The sequence below is a fragment of the Anas acuta genome, chromosome 17, assembly GCF_963932015.1.
Source record: "Anas acuta chromosome 17, bAnaAcu1.1, whole genome shotgun sequence".
In the NCBI taxonomy this organism is placed as follows: Eukaryota; Metazoa; Chordata; class Aves; order Anseriformes; family Anatidae; genus Anas; species Anas acuta.
Genome location: NC_088995.1, coordinates 345209 through 367102, shown reverse-complemented (window position 1 = coordinate 367102; position 21894 = coordinate 345209). Strand labels below are relative to the sequence as shown.

The window sequence follows — 21894 nt, the reverse complement described above, 5'->3', positions numbered from 1 at the left end:
ATGTGAACTGACCTAATGTGGATATGAAGCCGACATCTGACAGAAACCTCTTCTCTGTTGGATGCACAAAGGTTGACTAATAGTAATATAACACTGTGTAAGCATTTGAGCTCTTTCTGCGTGTAAGCATGTAAATTCTGTTTGTTTTACAGCTATGGACTGCGCCACTGCTGTGCACACAGGCAGGACAGTAGCCTAGCAGGGAATGAATACTTTCAGGACCTACCAAAATGATCCAGTGCCTGTAAATTGCATTTTATCTCCAATTCCATTAAGCCCCTTTATTATTTGATCAGAATCCACCAATATTCCACAAGTAGCTCTGGAGATAAGTGATTGTGTGCTAGTGCAAAATTCACACCCAAATACAGTAGGTGCCCTATCAACATTCTTCAGCAACACCCTTCCCTCCTCCCTCAAAAGCGAGGTTTGTATGTCTGTACCACATCCAGCATTTTCTTTGTATGGCATGCTTTTGAAAACAAAGAGCAAGCAGCAAGTAATATTCTCCTCCTGTATATTATCTGTACACAGAAAGAAGGAATGGCTTTGCTTTCAGGTAATTATTGCCTGGAAAACAAAATAAAAACCCACACTGGAATCAATAACCCTGTCAAATCCAGTTTATTTATAGAAGGTTTCAGTCTTTTACACAGAAACTGCCGTTTTCAATGAGTCTCTCTTTAAAGAACTGTATTTCATTCTTATAACTGCAGGTTTAGGCACTGCAGCAAACTGAACATCAATGAACAGAAGCAATGCTGCAGACACCAGTTATTAATAGTATTGCACAGAAAAAGGAATGCAGTCCTTTTTACTTCTTCCCACTACACCACAAGCAAAGGCTTAACACCTCCATCACTCTTGGATGAAATCACTCAGACACACAAGATGTGCAGCTGAGCTCCCTGGCACTGACCCTGGATGTTCCTCTTCCTGCACAGGAATCCTCCAGGCCAACCTTGTCCTTCCCAAAGCACCTCTGCACAGTCCTTCTGGAGCAGGGTCTGATCCTAATGTTACTCTTGCTCCTAAAGCTGTATATCATTTTACGGGGAAACTTAATATGGGAAAAGCTTTGGCTGAGGTGGGCCTTCTGAAAAACCAAGAAGTGCTGATCCCCGAGTTGTGGATCTAGACCAGGTTTCCACATCGTTTCTTGTACCATAATCAGGGTACAGGCCACAGTAGAATACTAGGTTTTGCAGATACTGTGAGAAGTAATTAAAAACAGAAGGCTGCATTTCTTTCAGCTAAAATCCATGTAGTGTGAAGGTCAAGTAGGGACATTTAAAGGAGATCCTCAGGAAGTATTACATTTCCCTTTTGAGTCACAAGTCCAGACAAAACAAAGCATGTGGCTGGCTTTCAGTGCACTCCCAAATTTCCTCCTCTGTTCAGATTTCCTTTCATTCTGCTTTCACATGCAGCCTCACATTTGAACTGGACAAATCTGTATTGAATACAGTCAAGCTGACCTCTAAAGAGCTGCTAAAAACAGAGAGAAAGGCAACAAATTTATGCTTTCTTACACAAATCCAGCTATTTAATGGTCAAGTATTATGGTGCTCACATCACTGATCTCACCCTCTCACCTAGGCAGGTTTTTCAGTCTAAGATTTGATGCAAATGCAACACTAGTGCCCTGGAAGACCCAGAATCTTCTGATGAACTCATACAGAAAGCGTTTTCCCAACAGCTGGTACTCAAGTCTTCTTTGTTGCAGCAAAGAATCTGTTTCTGATATGGAGTGAGAAAGCTTTCCCCCAAGAAAGCAAGCTTTCCCCCAAGGTATGCAAGAATTCACCCCAGATTCCTAATAAAGCAAGACTACCAGCTGCAACAAGAGGCTGAAATCAATGAGGCAAAGGCAAGCACTGCATTTTTAAATGAGGGTTTCAAGTCTGGAACCTATACGTACATCACGGGTCACATTTTGAGTCCCAGTGGTTAATCAGATGCCTCTCAAGGACCAGCTGTTTGAAGTGGAAGCATATATGGGAACTATATGGACTGGTAAGAGTACACCTGTAATTTTGTAAGCTCAACAACAGAGCCAAACGTGGGCCAGGCAAAGACTGGCAAAAACAACTCTGTTGTTTTTAAGTCCTGTGTAAAACGTCATGGGATTTTGAAAGTTGTTTCTCACAGAGGTTGAGCCAAAGAAAAAGCTTGATTCAATTTCTTGAAAGCACCTTCAGGACTCAAAAGGTCCTTTAAAAGACCCCAGAGAAAGATGGAAGGCATAGTGGAGAAAAGAGTGAAGAGGTAATCCCATGCACTAAAAATGTTTACGGATGTAGATGTACCACTATCACTCTTCTTGCCACTTGGTCTTTATGATAAGAAACTTTTTTTTCATTTTTTTTTTTTTTTTTAACATAAAAATAGGAGGACACTCCTGCAAAGTTACCATCTCTGCAATACATATATATAGTGCTTATGCAGTGGGATGTGGTCTCTTGATGTTTCTGGGATATCAGTAACAGAGATGCTAATTTCTTGACAAAAGGATCTCTTATGGAGTTTCCAAACTCTTCCTCTGAAAAAAAGCTTAAGAAGTAAAAGCTAACTGCTGCCTAATACAGTAGCAGCGGTCACACCCTAAAGTCGTCATTCTTACACTTCTATTAGCAGTGCCTGCTTTAACCGTTAATATAAATCATCAATTAGCAAAGCCCTTCGCAGTCTATTCCTTACTTCTGGAACTCCAGTCAGACGTGATGAAGCTGTAAGGAACAGCATATATTCTCCTCTTAGCCTTTCCTGAACACATGCACCCTTAGCAGCCGTGGATGTTTTCTGGGGCCTGGCACATACCATGACGCCAGCTGCGCCTGCCCTGTAGGGAAAAGACAGACCCCTGGATGCTCCAAAAATGCAATGCATGACGTCTTCTTCCTCAGAGGCCAAGCAGCTGCAACGGGACCTCGAGGACATTGTTGGAAAAGCAACTCTGTGAAGTGACTCGGCATGGTTGAGGTAGACCTGTGGTGACAGACTTGGGTAACAACAGAACATCTTACTGACTCCACAGGGATGGGGCACTGGCTCCATGTGCTGGCTGCTCACAGCCCTGCTGGAGACGTAAGGCAGCGGCACTACAGTGAGGAAAAGCTGTGCTCACTATTGGGCACGAGCTCTGCTCCAGCTTCACCTCAGTGCCAGGCTGCAACAGTACAAACCTGGTGATGTCTATACCTGTAGAAAGACTCCATACTCCTGACAAGGTAACCAGGAGGAGACCCTGGCCCCACAACTAACCAGCTGCACATGTTCCAATGAGCTCACTCCACACTGACAAGCCCTATGATGGCTCCTCCAGAGAAGAACGGTTGCACAGACCCACGCTTCCAGCCAAATCTACAGCACAACTGCAAGCACAGGGACCCTTGCAACCAAAGCAGAAACAGTTGTAATTTTATCTCTGCCGGCTGCCATCTCTGTGGCTGCCAGCACAATCCAAACACAGAAACCTTCCTGGGCCAAGAAAGGGTGCAGACAGTCTGCCAGGGAGACATCCCCTATTTCAGGCAAGCTCTCACACCATTCAGTCAGAGGGAAGTTCAGCTGGGGCAGATGCACCTGCTCACACATGGGGCAGAGCCCATACACCCTGACATGTCTGCTTGGAACTGTTCAGCTCACAGCAGCAAAGGTGACTGATTTATGGCACAAGCAGAATCCCAGCCTTTGCATGACAATCTCAGAGCACTCAAGGCAAGGATGAAGACAGTCTCTCCTAAGGACAGCTGTGCCACTTCTAATTCAGATTGTACTCTTACCTAACTCAGCAAAATATGTATTTCTAAAATGATGGGCAAAGAAAGTGAAAAAAACATTCTTTTATCCTGTACCATAATACACACACACACCGGTTCTTCAAACAAAAGATTAAATACAGCTTTGCTATTTAGTAAGGGTGTGGCTTCTTTAGACAAAGCTCAATGGGAAGGACACCTGGAAAACATTTTGCTCTCTTCAGGAAGAGACACAAAATCCTGGCTTTATAGACTTTATAGATTTCAGTAGAAAGAAGTGATCTATCTTTCCTACTCCATCTCCAATAAGAAAGTGAAATTTGATCTTTGACTTGCACAGTCTGACAGTAAGTAGCTGTAGTTTACAAAATGTAGGAAGCTTTATGCTGAGTTACACTGCTGGCTCAGACAGGCTTTAAAGGGGACTGGAAAAAGCTACTAGAATTTCAAACCTAAATAACCACCAGCAGCTGAGCTGCACACAAAGGATGTTCAGACAGTTGCAAAATCTGCAAATTCCCAACCGAATACAGACACAGATTATGTCTGTAACAGCCATCATATTTCACTAACACTCCTCCCCCAGAGGCTTAACACATCCCTGTCACACACAGCAGCCTGTTATTCCTGACAGCCTTGCATCATAACAATCCTCTGATGCCAGGAAAGGCCTCTAGTCACAATAAGATCCATGGCAATGCTCTCACTGCAGTATAAAGTGCAGCACCTAACTACTGGCTTCTTGAGTCTCCTGGGCTTTTTAAATCTCCTTTGAGCAGCTGGCTACGCTGTGCTTAATACACCCCAAATGCAGATTGCCCTCTTAGATGCCAGGGCACACTGCAGCTCATGTTGAGCCTGCTCTTGACCAGCACCCCCAGATCCCTTCTTGCAGAGCTGCTCTCCAGCCACTCGTCTCCCAGCCTGTGCCTGTGTCCAGCTGTGTTCCCCCCAGCTGTAGCACCCAGCATTTACTTTCGTTGAATTTCATGCCATTGCTGATTGTCCAATGCTCCAACAGAGCAGAATGCATCTGAATTTCCACAGCAGTTCCCTGGGAAGTCTTCTTAAAAATCTTATATGGACTTTAAGTCATTGTAACTTGCAAATCAAAGGAGGCAGCTTTGGCTCCTAGCACAGCGCCTCCTTCTCCTCTGCACAGCAATAGTTCAAAAATATGTCTTGTGACAGTAAAAGCTACTCATTGAGTCTGGTTCTGGGCATACACACCTGCTGCAGATGATTGTCAGAGCCACATGTTAATGAATATAGCAAGTGCAGCAGCCAGCAGCCATAGAAACAAATGGCCTCCAAAAAGGAGGACACTGAACCCCAGCCAGTTCCACACCTACTCCTTCCAGAAATAGCTGCTTCTAGAGGGGAGGTGGGGGGAACCCTTCAAAACCTGTCCAAGAATGAGAACTGCACGCTGTTGGGCATCCTGAGGCCGTGCAGGGACAAGCTGTCACAGGCAGAGTCCATACATCTGTCCTCTGCTTTCCCTCTGGGCTCCCTGCCCTTCCTGCAGCCGTGCTCACTGAGAAAAGGGGCAGTGGAAAATGGGCTTGAGTCATCCAACTTCAGGATCACAAACAGTCCTTTTCCTAACCCAGCTCCTTCCTTCACCCACACCTAGTGAAGAGGGATGTTGCATCTTTAATGAAAGGCCCTGCTCAATGCTGAACACGCCGGCCAGCACACGCACAGAAGCTGCCAGCACCCAGTGGCTTGCTGGCAACATCGTCCTTCCCAAAAGCTCAGCATTGGCAATGCACTTTCACACAGGCACTAATTTTATTATGGTTGCTTTATGATTTTGCCTCACTGCCCTGCTATTTTTAAATGCAGGGCTGTAATAGAAGGCGTCTGACTGCCCGAGAGAGGGGAGCTATTACGCTGTGGATTCTCTGTGGTGTCGGCAGCCTTTGTAAGGCAGAACTGGTGAGCCTGAGAAGGGGCTCCACCACTCAGTAACAGGCACCTTGCTCCACAGCTTTCCTTTCCCTTTCGATGTCTGCTTATCAGTCCTCACAGCTTCAAAACACTCCCTCAAGTAGTTGTTTTCCAAATTAAATTATTTCAAATGAACACAGGTGAAAAACAGTTATTAGTAAGAGCCACTCCAACCCATCCTGAGATAGCCCACAGTTAGCTCCAACTCAGCTGCACAGAAGCAAGGAATGGCCTTACTGAATTTTGTAGTGCAAGACAAGCCTGAATACCTGAGATGTAGCTAGAGATGAATAGAAACAGGGACAAGGAACAGTAGCTGTCACAGGCATCAAAAGCTGTCACATTCACTTTTTCATTCCAATCTTTCCTCTAACCCTGGCATAGCTCATCAGTTGCACTATCATTGTTCAAATCACAGCTCATGGTGTGGCATCAACACAATTATATGGGTTACACAAGATCAGGTTGCCCAGTTTTTAAAACAAAGTATTTACTTCAAAAATATAGTACAGGCATAACAATCTATACCTCTGTTATTAAAAATGACTAGATTAGTACCACAAGATAACTAACACGTATTGACTACCTTATAAACCTCAACAGAGGTAAGATACCACAAACTGCTTTTACTGTGATGTAGCAAAGTTAACTCCTGCCTTCTTATTGCCACTGCAGTGAAGCGAACATACCCGCACAAGCCTAAATATTGCATAAAAGCCAACAGCTGCATGGTCAGACCAAGTATTTAGTCATCATGCCTCGAAGAAGAGATTGGACTGTGCACTTAGTCACATGGTCTGAACTTTTGGGTAGACCTGTGCGGTGTCAAGAGTTGGACTTGATGATCCTTAAGGGTCCCTTCCAACTCAGGATATTCTATGATATTCTATTCTATGATTAAGGAAACAGGCCATTGAATCTGAAAGAGGAAGTTGTATTCTGCTATTTATTATCTGAAGAGCATCGCTTCTCTCGCATCTTTAGGTTCTTAAAGTAAGAAGAACTTGTAGCATTACTGCTGATATGTAATAATGTTTTGCATTGATCAGGTAGCAGGCAGTCTAAGAGATTAAATTCACCACCTATTTTTCCTGGGAGGTGATCATAGGAAATGCATTTTAAGTTCAGTGTCAAGTTGAACTCTGACTAAATACTAATTTATTTCTTTAAGTGAAACCTTGCTTTGTAACCATTCTCCATCCTACTTGTACATAAAAAATGTTTTATATGAAGACACAGGAATTTATTACCATTTATCTACTGTTTTTTAAATAATTACTGCATCTGATCTTCTTCCCCCACAAAGCATCAGTTTGATATACTGGTCGCTTTGGGTGGAGATACCTTCACTTATTAGTACTTAGCCATGTTGTCACAGGTGAACCCTGTCCTGTATATTTAACCTCGAGTGATTTTTGTCTTGGTATCTACCAGGCAGAGGTGACCTCCCTGCAACTTCCAGGTTGCTCAGACTACAACAGTTTATGGTGATGCTCTATCGAGTCGACAGCTTTGTTTTGTGCAAGTATACCCTAACAGAAACTAGTTCTAACTTCTCCAAGTAGTAGTATGGTCAAACTTCATGCCTTTTACCTAGGGACTGTAAAGGAACAGTCTGGCAATACCCATGCTGCTAAGTGGCATGGCTGAAGCGTGGATAGATCCATGCACAGCAGCTTTACTTCAGCTGCTACAGGAGACACCACGGTGAGAGCAGCAGCACAGACCTCATTGGGATTCTCAACTTGAGTACAATCCCAGAGACTGTAGCAGGCCAAGACAGCCCACGCTGAAATCTGTTCTGCTTCATCTTCACAGACAAATGTCAGACTACCAAGCTGTGCTACAATTTCCTCTTTAACTGCACTTAAATAATTTCAGGAGTTCAACTCCTGCACTCAACTCCATTAGAGAGATGTCCTTCTACATGGTGCTGCTTACCTTTCTTTCCTTTTATTGCACCTCCTGCTGTCACCCCTTTTAGAATGGTATCCCACTTACTACAATGATCATCTGCAAAGCTCCACAGTAACCCAAAGAACATATGGAAAGGTCCCTTATGAGTTCTAGCTTCCTGAATCAACTACACTCTTATGTCTGCTATTCTCTCTCAAAAAAATAATTAAAAAAAAAAAATCTTGCAGAATTGGCTTATCTGAGTTTCTTGATCTGCCACTGCAGCTGGTCAAAAATCCATGACTTCATTGCGATGGAAAGCACTGAAATGACACTCTGAAGATGATTACTTCACAATGCCCATTACAGTATCTCATTAAGAACTAGTCTTGCCCATCTGCATAGAAGAAAAACTCATGTATGTTCAATACCTCAAGGTCTCTCAAAGATTCTAGAGGAATGCCAAGTCCCAGCTATTTTTGCTCCGTTCTTTCTATGTGCATAAGTATCAGAAACCAGACTGAACTTTTCCTCCACACAGTGACTCAAGAGAGGACGACCTATCTGCACATATGGATTTTGAATGTTATGAAATGGTGCTTGTTAAAGGAGCTGCACATACTCCCTGTGCCAGGTAGAAAAAAATTAAAATTCTGGAGCACCTGAGCAGCTTGGATGACTTCCCACCCAGCTGACAAAGTTGCTCTTCTAAAGGTTTGTGTGGAGGAGGAGACACCTGAATATTACAGCCAGACCCTCTGCAAATTATTCCTGAGTTCATGGGCTACTCGATCCAGAAAAAGTCCTGGGTATGAGTATTTGCTTTGGCAGGCTCAGAACACAATGCTCCCTCTGAGGACTGCTGCCTCACATACAAAGGAGCACTTATTTATTATTATTATTTATTTATTTATTTATTTATTAACCTTTTAAGCCAATCCTCTGGATAGTTGGAGGTAAAACAATTACCTCATTACAGTCGCACACCAAATTCCCTTCTGGTGGGATTCACATCAGCACTACTGCAACTTTATAATATTTGCATTATAAAAATGCCTGCAAAGGAGGCCAAGAAAAACAGCTTTTTGTTCAGAGGAAGCTCTGTGGTCAAGATGATGTCATAAGAAAGCGCCAAATTAATTTCCTGTGGTTACATCCTACAGGAAATCCAAGAAGCTCAGCTTTCTTTCTAAACTAAGCAGTCATTTGTTGTCAATAACTGTTAATTATGTGCCCAGATGTGTCATAAACTAAGAACTATCACTATTAGACTTCATTCTCTGGGTTCTTTCCAGATCGACCATTGGGATCTGTTTAGATCAGCAGCCTGAAGTCAGTGGAATAGATCAGCACTTGCTTCCTTGGGCCAGTTCAGGGGCTCTGGTAAACGCAGACTGCTGTGTTCTTGCCAAGAGCCAGCACAGTGAGCTTCCTGTTATTTCCTTCTGCAGCGCCTTCCACACAACTGGGAGAGGGCATTTGCTGCTTAGAGAAACGCCACAGAGTAGGAACAGCTATGCAGATTAGACTCTTAGCAAGAACAGGGACTCCCAATCAAGAAATCTATAAAAAACAATGGTAACAGCTTCTCTGCTTTGCATGAACAGAAACAGGGAAATCAGGAGTAATTCATAAGGTTTTCCAGCTGGTAAAATAATCAAGAAAATGTTGAGCAGATTCCTCCTATCGCAGTCCTTCCACAACCTACCAAAGGATGCATCACATCAAGGCTTACTTGATATTTAAATCATAAAAAAACACTTCAGCAAAACACTTAAATATTTTAAGTTGCTCTTTTCAACAGTCACCAGTGGGAAAATAGTTCCCCCAGTTTTTGTATCTCCCCCAAACTGCTCACATTTACATTCACACCTGCCCTGCTGCCCCTAGCCAACACCTTCATCTGCCCTACAGTTCACTAGTCCTCTACTTTCCTATTCACAGTACAGAGGAATAGACTGGAGGAGAAAAATAATCCTTTTGTTTCTGTAATCTGCACTGAAGTTATGACTCTGTCCTCACAGTGAACTTTCAGTGAAAATCTCTTGAGACAAACTCTTCAGCCCACGAATCATGCTTCCCTGGACTGGCAGGGGGCCCGGCACAACACTTGGAGAACTGAAGGGTATATAGTTAAGACAAATCAGATCCAGTCCAAACAACCCCTACCTTTTACACATCACTGTGTTTTAAGGCTTGCATGGATTATTTTTTCAGTACTTTTTAAACAAAGTATATTTCACGGAGACTGTGAGTGTTTGGGGCAGAGACCTAGCTCATTATCTGTCTGGAAAACGCACAACACGGGATGCACCCTTGTGGAGTTCAGAATGATAGCACATACACCAGGGAAAATGAGAGCTGGTGATAGCCAGGACTCAACTGTAATGTTGTATCAATGCCTAACTCTGCAACAGCCTCTACCTGGAGCTTACGCACAGAGAACAAAAGAGACAGGCAGCTAGACAGAGGCAGAATGACTTGCTCAAAGTCACGTGGAGAATAGAGACAGAGGCATTCAAAAGTACAAAACAAGCATCCTGTCACCCGCACGTACATACTGTATCTACTGGAACATAAAATTTCCATTAAAAATGCAAATGTAAGGCTGGAAAGACAAATTACAGAGCTTCTGAGTTCTCAGAATAACACATCAGACAAATAAGGCTTCTTGACATGATTGTGTCCTTTTAGAAAATCATGCATGATTCCTCGTTCAGTCTATTTAATAAGCTTCCTACCTCTCTGTCCTTGAGTTTCATGGCAAGCACCAGCTGATGTCTGTGGTTAGTAAGGGCCTCCCGGTAATTTCCTTTGGAGAAGAATGCAGAGCCCAGATTTCCATGAGCTCGGCATTCTCCCGTCTGGTCACCTGAGACACATGCAAACAAAAAAAAAAAGATTAGATAACAAAAGGGTGGCTGGAAACATCCAGCAGAAAGACTAAAACACTGTACAAGTGATGTTCCAGTGTAAGAACCAAGATCAGAACAAACTCATCCTCATATTTAATACACAGCCTAACCTCCCTGGCTTTCAGAAACCTACAGAATATTCCTCAACCTATTTTTGGAATTGTGTTAGTTTCTTCTTTGGCCTGACACCTGGCAACCTCCCATTCTTCCATGTTTATTCTTTGTTTGACATTAGCAATTTCTTTGTGAAAACAACTAAATGGTCCAGGGCTGAACACAAGAGCATGACAGCTTTCACCAGAAAGCAATTCTGCAGCCCAGGTCAGACACGAAGTACATCTACTACTATCTTCCTTTCTTGTTCCCTAGCAACTGTCTCAAAAGCTCAGACTGACTACCTTTTTCTAAGCAATTATTGAAAAAAAAAAAAAAATCCCGCATACAAACATACTGCTTCATTTAACACACATTTAACATTTTGAGCACAGCAAGTGAGACTAGTACGTATACAAGACACCTGAGAACTAGAGGACCCTGTAAAACCTTAGCATACTCATTGATTGCTTGTCCCTTCACACATATAGGTAAACAGGGCTGCACAAGCCCATAGTTCACACATTCAAGGAAGTTTACATTTGATTTGGTAGCTTGTAAAATACCACACGAATCTGAGCATCATAGAGAGATGCTGACCATTAGCACAACTATTAATTTGTTCCATTTACACCAAACTAGCACTCAAATGAGTGAAATGAGAACTCTACCTAAAGTCTTGGCTACATCCAAGTCCTGCTGCATGTATCCGGTGCTTTTCTCTGTATTCCCTAGGGACCAGTAAGCACTGCTCAGTGCAGAGAACACTGATCCCCGCAGCTTTAGGCTGCAAGTGCCAATCTTCAGGGCAGCTTCTAGGACAACCACAGAAGCCCCGTGATGGCCTGCTGTAAGAAGTTCCTGGCCAATCACAGACACCACAACAAAGGGGCTCTTGTCCAGCTTCATCTTCTGCAACTGTTGATAGGTTGGCTCCAGAGACTCTAAAATACATAAAGGAAAGCAGAGTTACTCAACAAACGAAGTTATTTTCATCTATAAACGAACCTAACATCTCATCTCCATTTTTGGTAACCAAATGACACATGAGTTAAGGGCCAGTCTACCCAAATCAAACCAAGATTTATTACAGGAATTCAGGGCTCAAACACATAGTTTAATATTTAGTACAAGCATATTGAGACAGGTCAGGTCAACAAGCAAGTTGATGCTTCCATTGCAGAAAGCACTTCTGGAAGACAGTACAAGAATGCAGAGCAGTCTTATACTGAGGTCTTAAGACTGGTTTAATGGCAGGCAAAATACAGAAAACACCTGTAGAGTTTCATAGGAGATTGGAAACGGGCCACCAGCAATGTATATGAGCACTGTAGGTTCTGCTCTTTTAGCACAAACTTCAGCTGAATGTTTGAAAAATCTATGCCTGTCCACATACTGTGCACATGACGTGTGCCAAGAGAAGTGACAAAAACATCAGAAAGAAGCTGCTCGACCTATGCAGCCTTACCTTCTCTCATAAGCAGCCAGGATCTGAAGGTACACCTGCAGAAAAACAGCACTGGACTTGACAGACTAGTGATAATGTGTCTAATTGCTTTTATTGTGCTGTTGATAAAACATCTTGGCTGCATGTCTCAGTAAAGACATCAATATAACAGGACTCTAGAGTTTGCTGCGCTCCACCTGACCACGCTGAGTTCATTTTCCATATTTATGACCAAGCAGGATTTCTGGATTAGATGCTCTCACCTGAATCAACATTATCACAGCAACCTCTGAATGCCATGTGCTCCTAGTTTTCATCATCTCTGCCCCTCTACAATCAAAATGTATATGAATAACTACAAAAGAGGATTTCCTACCCTTCCCTGTGTGAGTGTGATGCCGTTTACCAACATACAGTTAGATCCTGGGATTAAATGTAGATGTAAGAGAATAGAAATAATTGCTGTAACATGCCACCAGGAAACAAAACTGATTAACAGTTTTTACAATCCTACGCAGGTAATGCATACAAGCATAGGGAGAGAGAGGAAAGCACAAGCAAGGGCTCCTGGTAATCCTAAAGTCAAACAGAAAAGGTGAACTAGCGTGGTAATGGAAGGGCCAATGCAGAGGTCATTGCTCCTCTCACACAACAGCAAACAGGGAGGGAAGAGACGTCACCACAGCCAGGTGAAAGATGCAGCATCAGGGGTTCATTTGCTATAGAAGCAAGCTTCAGCTTTTCTACATTTTGCAGACCTACCCTCCCTGAATCCCTCAGTGTCTGCTTTTAATAATTTTTTGCACAACACTAACACTTACAGACCCTTTTGCCTTTCCAGTTGCTCATATTCTTTCTCTGAATGCAAGTATTCGGGAAGCAACCACTCAAACCAGTCTACCCATAGCTTGAAATTATCAATTATCCTGATGGAATCAAATCACACAGGACTGGTTTTACACCATGATACCCAAACAGATCTTCTACGTCTCTCATTGGCAGCAAACTCTTGTAAAGGGGGGCAGAATGATAATGTAACAACTACTGAAGTGTTCACAGAGTGCCTAGCTCAGTGGGACCAAGCTCCTGAATATTCATTGCAGTAGTACAGCATAGACACACACTCAAAACCAGTACTTTATAAGCAAAGCTAATCTAAAATTTGCCAACCACTCAGTGAGAGGATAACAACTGGAAAGCAGCAACACTGAGAAGCACAGTAGGGAGCAGCAATATAAATACAAAACTGCAGTATGTCAGGACAGTGAGATCATCCAGCCAGACTGGGGGCTGCTTACAGAGTAATACCACAACACCTGCATGCTAAGCAGCAGCCACAGTACATTTGGGTACCGAATGAAATTAGCTTCACACATTAACTGCTATATAGGATAGAAACTTCTAGATGAATCCATATTAAAGGATAGAGAAAAACACCACGGGGAAAAAGAAAAAAAAATAAAAAAACACTAACAAATATTTTTTCATTTCAGTGCTTCTTGACCCCTAAGCCCTGGGGCCTCCAACAGCATCTGCTAATGATGAGAATTATCATGTGTCGTTGCCATCCATCCCCCTCCCCCCCCTCCCCGAAATACCACTGGGACACAACAACAAAGAGCTTGCAAGAGAAACAGAGCAACAGAGCAAAGAGGATACTGCTACTTTCCTCTAGACAGGAAAATCTTTGTCCCTGGAAATGGGGACCATTATGAAAGAGGCAAAACATGTACCGCTAATACTACCTCAATGTCCACGTTATGTCAGCATTCTTCCCAAATATAAATGAAATAGCAGAGCAGACTTTTGCCTTCCGGACCATTGTTTTGAGATACAATAATACTGTGGAAAATCTGCCAGAGTACTCTTCTAGACAAACTCTGGCCGTGACCATTTAGGACTCCCTGTGCCCAGTGGCCAAGCACTAGAGCACTGTGGAAAATTGTTCCTAGTAACAATAAAGCCAGGGCCACAGTAGTGCACATCTCCATCTGCACCACTACTGCATGAAAGACAAAGCAGCACGGATTTCGTTGGAACTCTTACACAATACCAGTTTGATTCATCTCTCCAGTGCTTCTTGAGTGGGGTGTCACCATCTTGCCGTCCCACTGAATCACAATACTATTTTTTTATTTCCTCCTCCTACTTAGAGCTCTATTTCTCAGCAGAAAAGTCAAATCCCGAAATCATTCCCTTCAGGCCTCCAGATTTCTCCCCCTAAGATGCTGGCAGAGTTACCATAGACTGAAACTACTGCCTTTAAGTACCACAGCAGCAGATCACCTGAAAAAATTTCCTGGCGCTTACCTCGCATGGGAGATTTCATGGCAGCCTCGACCATGCCAACCAGAAGCTGAAGACTCTTGGGATCCTGAGCCAGACCCGATGCAAATGCTGCCAGTGCATCTGCATGACGTCCGAGATACTGAAGGGCTACGCCCTGTCGGAAGTATGCCTGAAAAAACAAAAGGAAGAAATGTCAATTACTAAATTGGTAGAAGTCACAAATACTGAATCTGCCAGTCACCTCACACTGGTGGACATTACATGATCACATTCAGGATTCTTTGGTCATGCTACATATAATTGGAAAAATCCAGCATTACAGCTTGGTTTGTGACTGTCCAGCCAGTTGCTTATCCCCACTGTGTGATGACTTCCTCGACCTTTGCAAGGCCTCTGAAGTGCTCTGGAGACCAGGGATGGTAATTACTATTCAGACACACAGCTTTCCCCTTGGATTCAGCAAATTACTTATTCTGACCTTCTTATAACCAAATGCTCATTCTCTTGAGACCTCCATTTCTACTCTCTTGGCTCACAGAGCATAGAAAGAACACGCTTCCTTTCTCAAAATTTCTCACCAATGAGTCCAATATAAACACTTTATTAGCAGAGAACAAAATGTATTGAAAGCTCAAGTTGCAATGAAATACTGTACAAAACTCCAAATAGGATCAGAATCTCCCTTATCCATATGCATCTCTCAATGCAGACAAGGGCCCAGCATTGTCCCACTTGCTGGGTGCAGCAAATGTCATCTATTGACTCATCAACCCATCTCATGCCTGTATCACCCCTGGAAAGTCAGGTCTCCAATTTACAGTACATGTGAACACCATTCTGTTCCAATTACAGAATCACTTTTGAACCAGGATGCCCAATTCAGAATTCTGAAGTTAGCTTTCCTAAGGGAAAGGGAGAATGCTCCGTGCACACAAAGCAAGTACCATAAGGAGCCAGTATTTCACACTGAGGATGGATTTTTTTGTTGGTTTTATCATGAATGAACTGACAGTTAAAGAAACATAGATACTGTATCAGCCAGAGAGCTAAGCAAACAGATACGCCATACTGTTGAATTGCAGTATGCTGCTGAATCAGGTTATTTACAAAGTGACCAGGATATCGTTAAGTGATACCGGAGTAGGCAGTTCAATAATCCCAGACTATGAGTCTTGAAGTGAGGCAGGAAGACCCTCCTCTTGCAAGAATATTTTGATGGAACTGAAGAAAGTGAGGAAGAGCACTGTGTTGAGATAAAGGCTGTGTACCAGGGAGTGAGAGCCAGAAATGCACCAACAGTGCAGAAAAACACAAGTCAGAACCATGAGCAGGGAGAAAATGAGATTGCACACAAAATAACAACAATGAAAAAGAACAAAATTATTTGAAAAAAAAAAAAAAGGGCACAGGTGAGACATGCTAAATACAATGAGCTTGAAAGTACAGTGAGCAACTGCTCTTACTGCAACCATGTAAAAGAACTGAAATGCAATCAAAAGTGAGAATGAGACCACAGACTAACAAGTAGTGAAATTTGGAGTGCATGTTATACATGCACTTCTTAGACTGAGCCAAGACACTCATCATTTTGAACACATTTACAAGAACATTTTTCTTTGTTTATTCCTTTCAGTGGAAACCTTTCATGGAACCATGCAATACCTCCAAGTTAACTTCAATCTCTTCTCACTACACATTTGCATTCTTTTATCAACATCATCACTATGCATCTGAAAAGCATTCCCAAACAGAGCTTTTGCATTCCCCTCAATTGTGATACCAAGAACCCCCACACAAAGCAAGAACTGCAGAAATGTGTCCTACTCACATAAAGCAATGGCAAAGCCTCTGCTCACAGGATATGCAGAGCTACCTTGAGACCTACAGCATCAGAGAGCACAGAAACCACAACCCAATATTTACTCCAAGTGCTGAGACATATTCATAGCACATACCTCTGAACGCTATATTATATATATATTAAAAAAAAGTGTTAAATCTTTAAAAACATCTTTAATATCCATTATTCAAGTTTTATCTTCATGTCCAACTCATATCTTTATAACCCAAACTTTGCTGTACTCTTGGTTCACTGAAAACTACTTTGATAGCACCAGTAAAGATGCACAGTAGAAAATAAAAACTTATACTGTATTAAAGAGTGCTTAAAGAACATAATACTGCTCCTTAAGATTGGCTCCCAGTATCACATTCATGAGTAAGACATAATCACTGTTTGTACCCATCTGCAACAGATACATTGTGCTCAAGATACGTTAAGAGTACGTGTGAAGGTCTTTTTACTTGCATGGGATAAATCTACAACTGATATCCAAACTGGTATTTCAGTAGAGCTTGCAGATGCTTTCAGAATCCAATCCATGGAGGCAGAGATTAAGGAAAATCAGAAATGACATGAGAAATTTAGAGACATGAATATTTAATTCCTTTTCCATTAGCAATCGTTGACTGTAGAACTAGTTTTAATGAATTTGATGAAAGCAAAATTCTTTTCATTAACCTTTAGTATAAATGTGTTCTTATTGAACCAAACAAGCTACTGTACTGGAAACCCAATTCAATGTTAATTAGATTACTAGCATGATGCTTTAAATCGCTGAAAATATAAAGAACTGAGAGATGTGAAGCAGCCATAAAACATGAGTTCTCCAAGCAGCGAGTGTGCTGTCACCTAAATCATGGTGTATGCTTTTAAGTCCTTCCCCCCCCGCTCCCCCCCCCTCCCGAATTATAATTTAATTACTTTCTTTACTGCTTCATGACAGAGGCAGTTTGATGCAGCATGTCTCTGATGGGGGCCTTTCAGGCCAAGGCTGGTTTCACAGACCCAGGACTAATGTGCCTGCCTAATCCAATTATCAAGGATGAGGGCACAAATACACAGCAGCCAGCAAGGGAACTCCACATTGTGCATATCTAACATCTCGTGCTTTACAGAAAGGTAGAAGCCTGTCACCTCTTCTCTCAAAATGCATACTACCTGTATAGAAGGCACATCAGAAGCACACTGCAGAATGTCAATTCAGCTCCCAAACCCAAAAAGCCGTATAAAGAGTTCTAATGAAAAGGCAGAAGGGTGATGGATGCTACAGACAATGCAGAGGATACTCTCATGGCCTGCAGAAGCGAGGAATTACTATGGTTAGGATTTCCAGGGTTCAAAAGGGACCATGTAGTTAGCGCAATGCTCTCTACATCCCATCCTATACAAAGGCTGTAGCAGAAGAAGTAAGAAACTCAGCTTCAGGAACTCCTCAGCTACAGGTGCAGTAAAAAATAGCTTTCCTGTGTCCCATGAAGAAAAATGACCCCTGTGAGGAAAATGGAGAACAAGCATGCTAAACAAAACACACACGAAGCCTCTGCCCTACTACCAGTTCTTGTACAGAAATTCAGACAAACATCTCCTAGCGGGAAAACAAACAAACAAAAAACAAAAACCCACCACACGTGCAACTTGACAACAGAAAAAAAGCCTGGCCACAGGGTGTCAGAGTGCTGTGCAGATTAGCAACATGCCTGCTGCACTGACCATTGCCTCCCCAAGACCTTGCAGTGTGCATCCCACAGCACTGAGGAACAGAGCCCCCAGCCCCGAGTTCTGCTCTCGGGGAGACCACAGGCTCCAGGTGATAGAAGGAAACGAGGCAGGGAAGAGACTGGCAAACAGTATATGATTCAGCAGCACGCACGCTCCATGTCCTTGCTGCAAAGAGTTCTTATTTCCTCCCCACATCTATTCCTGGAAATCACTTAATCTGAATACAAACCAGCATTCAGAGCCCAACAGAAAAATCAAAACAAAAAAAAAAAAAAAGAACAAACAAAAAAAACTATTAATCTTAACTGAAGGAAAATTTTGGTCAATTTTTCTCCCACAAAAATATTTTCTTCCTTTCTCCTCCAGTTTCCAGTTTATACAGAACCCTCTCCACATATTGTGCTCCCCAGAGTCCTTTAACAAAATAAATAAAAAGCATTCACATCATCTATTTCCTCTCCAAAAGAGGCATTCACAAGTAATTTTAGCATTGGAATGAAGACACCATATCGAGGGAAAAATCTGCAAAGAGGAAATGGAGAATCACTCCTTGGAAGAGGAAAGGAAAAGGAAAGGCAGGGAGCCAGCAGCTGCAGCTGAAGAAAGGAGACAAAGAGCATCTTTCCAACACTGACGAAGACAGAATCTTCCCACGCTTCAGTAAACTTTACATTTCTGATCTTCACTTAGCGCGACTGGAAGAGCACTCACAGAATCACAGAATGGTTGAAGTTGGAAAGGACCTCTGGAGATCCTCTCGTCCAACCCTCCTGCCAAGCAGGGTCACCTAGAGCACATTGCTCCTTCTAAAATGAAAAGCATATTTATTTACCAGTGGTCCCAGGTAAGAAAAGCCCATTGATTCCTTTAAAGAAGATTAAAGCAACAAGAAGATGATGCTTTGCTAAAGACAGGACAAAAGAACAGCAGGTGTATTCTGACCAGTGGCTCTTTGCATCCTCAATGTAATATAGAAAGTCGGAATCTCTTGTATTTTTTCAGTCTCTGCATCACATTTTCCCTCGAAGGGAAGGTGGCACCAGAACTCTTCCTTCCCCCCCAGCTAGAAGAAAACCTTTGGGCAGTCAGATAAGTGGTAACCAATGCAAGAAATATTTTCACCCATATACACCCTGAAATGGAAGGATTTAAATTCCTTCCAAAAAGATAACTTTGGTATTGAATCCCGGTGCTCAGTTGTTTCTTGGATTATGCTCTGCTTCAGCTGCAGGTACCACTGACTAGTTGTACATAGTTTTATTTACTCTTTCTTACATTTCAACTACACTGACAGACCTTATTTCCACCTGAAATGTTGGCTTAAGTAAGTAAGAACAGGCCATCTGTTCTTTTTGCATAAATCTACCTTATTTCCTCTTATTTATATCTTCTCAAAGATAACCGCTTTTAAGCTTTTAATTCTTTGAATAGGTTTAGTGGTTTTTTTGCACTGATTAGTTTTACTTCTCATCTCATCAGCCTTACCCTTTTTTGGGCAGATTGTGCCTCACACCTATGCACAGAGCTCCAGAGGCACGGACCTGTGGTAACAGCAAGATATTCTCAGAGCATCACCTTGCAAAGGGCCTTCCCAATCCTTCGTTAACATACTAATGAATCAAGTTCCCCCTCTCTTTAAATCTCCTTGCAATGGTGCACCTGCAGTGGAGCACCAATAGATTAGAAGTCCACAGTATTCATTTGCATCTAGTAACGTATTTCAAGGAGAAAGAGCCAACTCGGGACAGATCACAGGCAGACTTCAAGACATGCAGGCCCATACTCCCCGAGTCCAGACTCCCTTTGGTTTCATCAGACCTTCCAACTGCCAACGAACTGGACCAATTGGGGCAGAAAAATGTTGCTCGTTTTCTCTGTGAAAGTTAAAAAACAAACAAAAAAATAACAACAAGAAAAGCAAAAAACAAGCAAACAAAAACCTGCAGATAACGGTGCCCTGGCGAGTGGGACACCAGACAATTCTCCCCTCCTCTCTTCATCAGGGAGCCAGCAGATGACTCTAGGAGGAGAGATACCTCCCCCTCCTGACAGCTTACCCCTGTTACTGCCCGTGTACCCCCTTACACTCAGTGATGTGAATGCTGGCTTCAAGCCTCCTGGTCAGTCAGTGCCTTCCCTGGGGAGAGAGGAGCTTTCACTTGTCAGCATACAGGCACGGTGTCAGCAAATCCCTGTAGTTTCCTGACTGCAGCTCTCACAAAGAAAAAGCCATAGCGGATGGTAAACAAACACTGCTTTATGAACAGGTTCACTGAGGTCAGCTGCTGATGCATAGCTGCAGAGCTCAGAAAAAAAATAATAATAATAATAAAAAAAAAAAAAAAAACAGGAAATATACACAGAAGTCCTTTGTCTTTTCTGGCAAAGAACTGATTGCTCAGTACACTCCCCATTTCTAGCATTGTTTCGGGAAGCACTTCCTGATTCTCCTTTTAATATATGCCACATGGGTCCTAGCTTGGTCCTGTGTTTTGGAAGGGTCAAGTATTGCAGCATTGCAGCTGGCAATCAGTATTCTCTAAGTGATAGGTGGAACTCCGCTCTCCAACAATTTACAATGTACTTAAATCTGAACAGAAGTTTATTTGCTAAAATGGAGACACTTTTAAGCTCTGACGCTTATACCCTACAAAATAACAAAGCCCTACTTCAGTCAATAGAGGAGAAACTTTACTACATTAAAAAACAGCCAAACAAAGTTTCTATAAAATTACTTAAGAACAAGAAATAGCCAAATCACAAAACAAAACTTGAATCTGAATCATGCACCTTAGTTTTAAGAGAAGGAGCTGCAAAGCTGTATTTCCTATATCTCCTTATCTTGCTCACCATCGTTTCCTTGATCCCTCCCTACACCCCCCTACTGATTGCTATCTTCATAGCATCTCCTCGATAACATCCCTCATTTTCTGCTGAATTCTCCAGAACACCCTCAGCTGCTTCACCGTGTTTCCATTTCCCTCCTTTCCATCACACCCACGCTCCTATATCTTTCTTGATCTGCTCTCCCGACTTTTCTGGTGAACTTGCAAGGATAATCTGAGAACGTCTACAATAATTCAAATACATGCAAAAAGAAAATCTTGCTCTTTGATGAAATTTGGCACTCGATGCATCCCCCTCAATAGAAACTATTTTGTCTTGTCCTTTGTGTGAGCACAAGTAAACTTGCTCAGCTGCTCCCACCTCCAGATTCACCAGCACGCCACGGGCTAACAGCATCTACTGCACAACCTCTAGCCAGAGCCAGCTCAAACTGCGTGATCCTTCTGCTGATGTCTCCACTGCCAACCCCTACAGCAAGCGCAGCGAGAGTGATTACACAGGGAAGAGGATTAAAAAGTAAGAGGCAGCTTTAGCAAAGAGCTGATCTGATTGTGTCACTGGTGCTAAGCAAGAGAGACTGTTAGCATAAGAGAAAGTCCACACACCCATGGACCTTCTGTTCTGGGAAATCAGGCCATACTGCAGCCTCACACTTCTCAGTCAGCCAGGTAACTGCCATCACTTCAGACAAGCTACAGATTTCATATAGACAAGTGGAGATGGTCTGGAAAAGAGGACGGGGATGGAATAATGAGTGCTTTATTGAAAGCACTGCTGATACTCTGGAAACAAAACCCAAAAAATCATTCTAATTAACCTGCAAAATATATTTGGCACTTGTGGTTTGAAGCCATACAAAAAACTGGCCCCATAACAGAGGTGGCTTATACAGCAAACCCAAGCACGGAATGCCTACGATCTGAAGCTGCAACAGGCCCAGCACGGGACCCACCCAAAGCGTAACAGTCCTTCCCTCCTCGTGGAGATTTTGCTCCCCTCACATTTCTTCAGGCTTGCCTTTTTGCCCTGTGCTTTTCAGGACACGTCATTATTTTCATGGCAAAAATACTTTTCAGTGCTTATCTCTACCCTTAGCTTTAGATAAAGTGTATAAACAAGAGGAGAACGTGA

General features: G+C 42.7%; 1 protein-coding gene across 4 annotated transcripts in view; it reads right to left on the bottom strand.

The window, feature by feature from the left end:
- TTC28 (tetratricopeptide repeat domain 28) overlaps nt 1–21894 on the bottom strand; it is a 154901-nt gene that overhangs the window by 50752 nt on the left and 82255 nt on the right. For all 4 annotated transcript variants that reach the window (XM_068654145.1, XM_068654146.1, XM_068654147.1 and 1 more), the window contains 3 exons: nt 14376–14523; nt 11290–11562; nt 10352–10482 (listed from right to left, as the gene is read on the bottom strand). In XM_068654145.1, coding sequence (XP_068510246.1) covers nt 10352–10482; nt 11290–11562; nt 14376–14523 — 552 coding nt within the window. The remainder of the gene's footprint in view (nt 1–10351; nt 10483–11289; nt 11563–14375; nt 14524–21894) is intronic.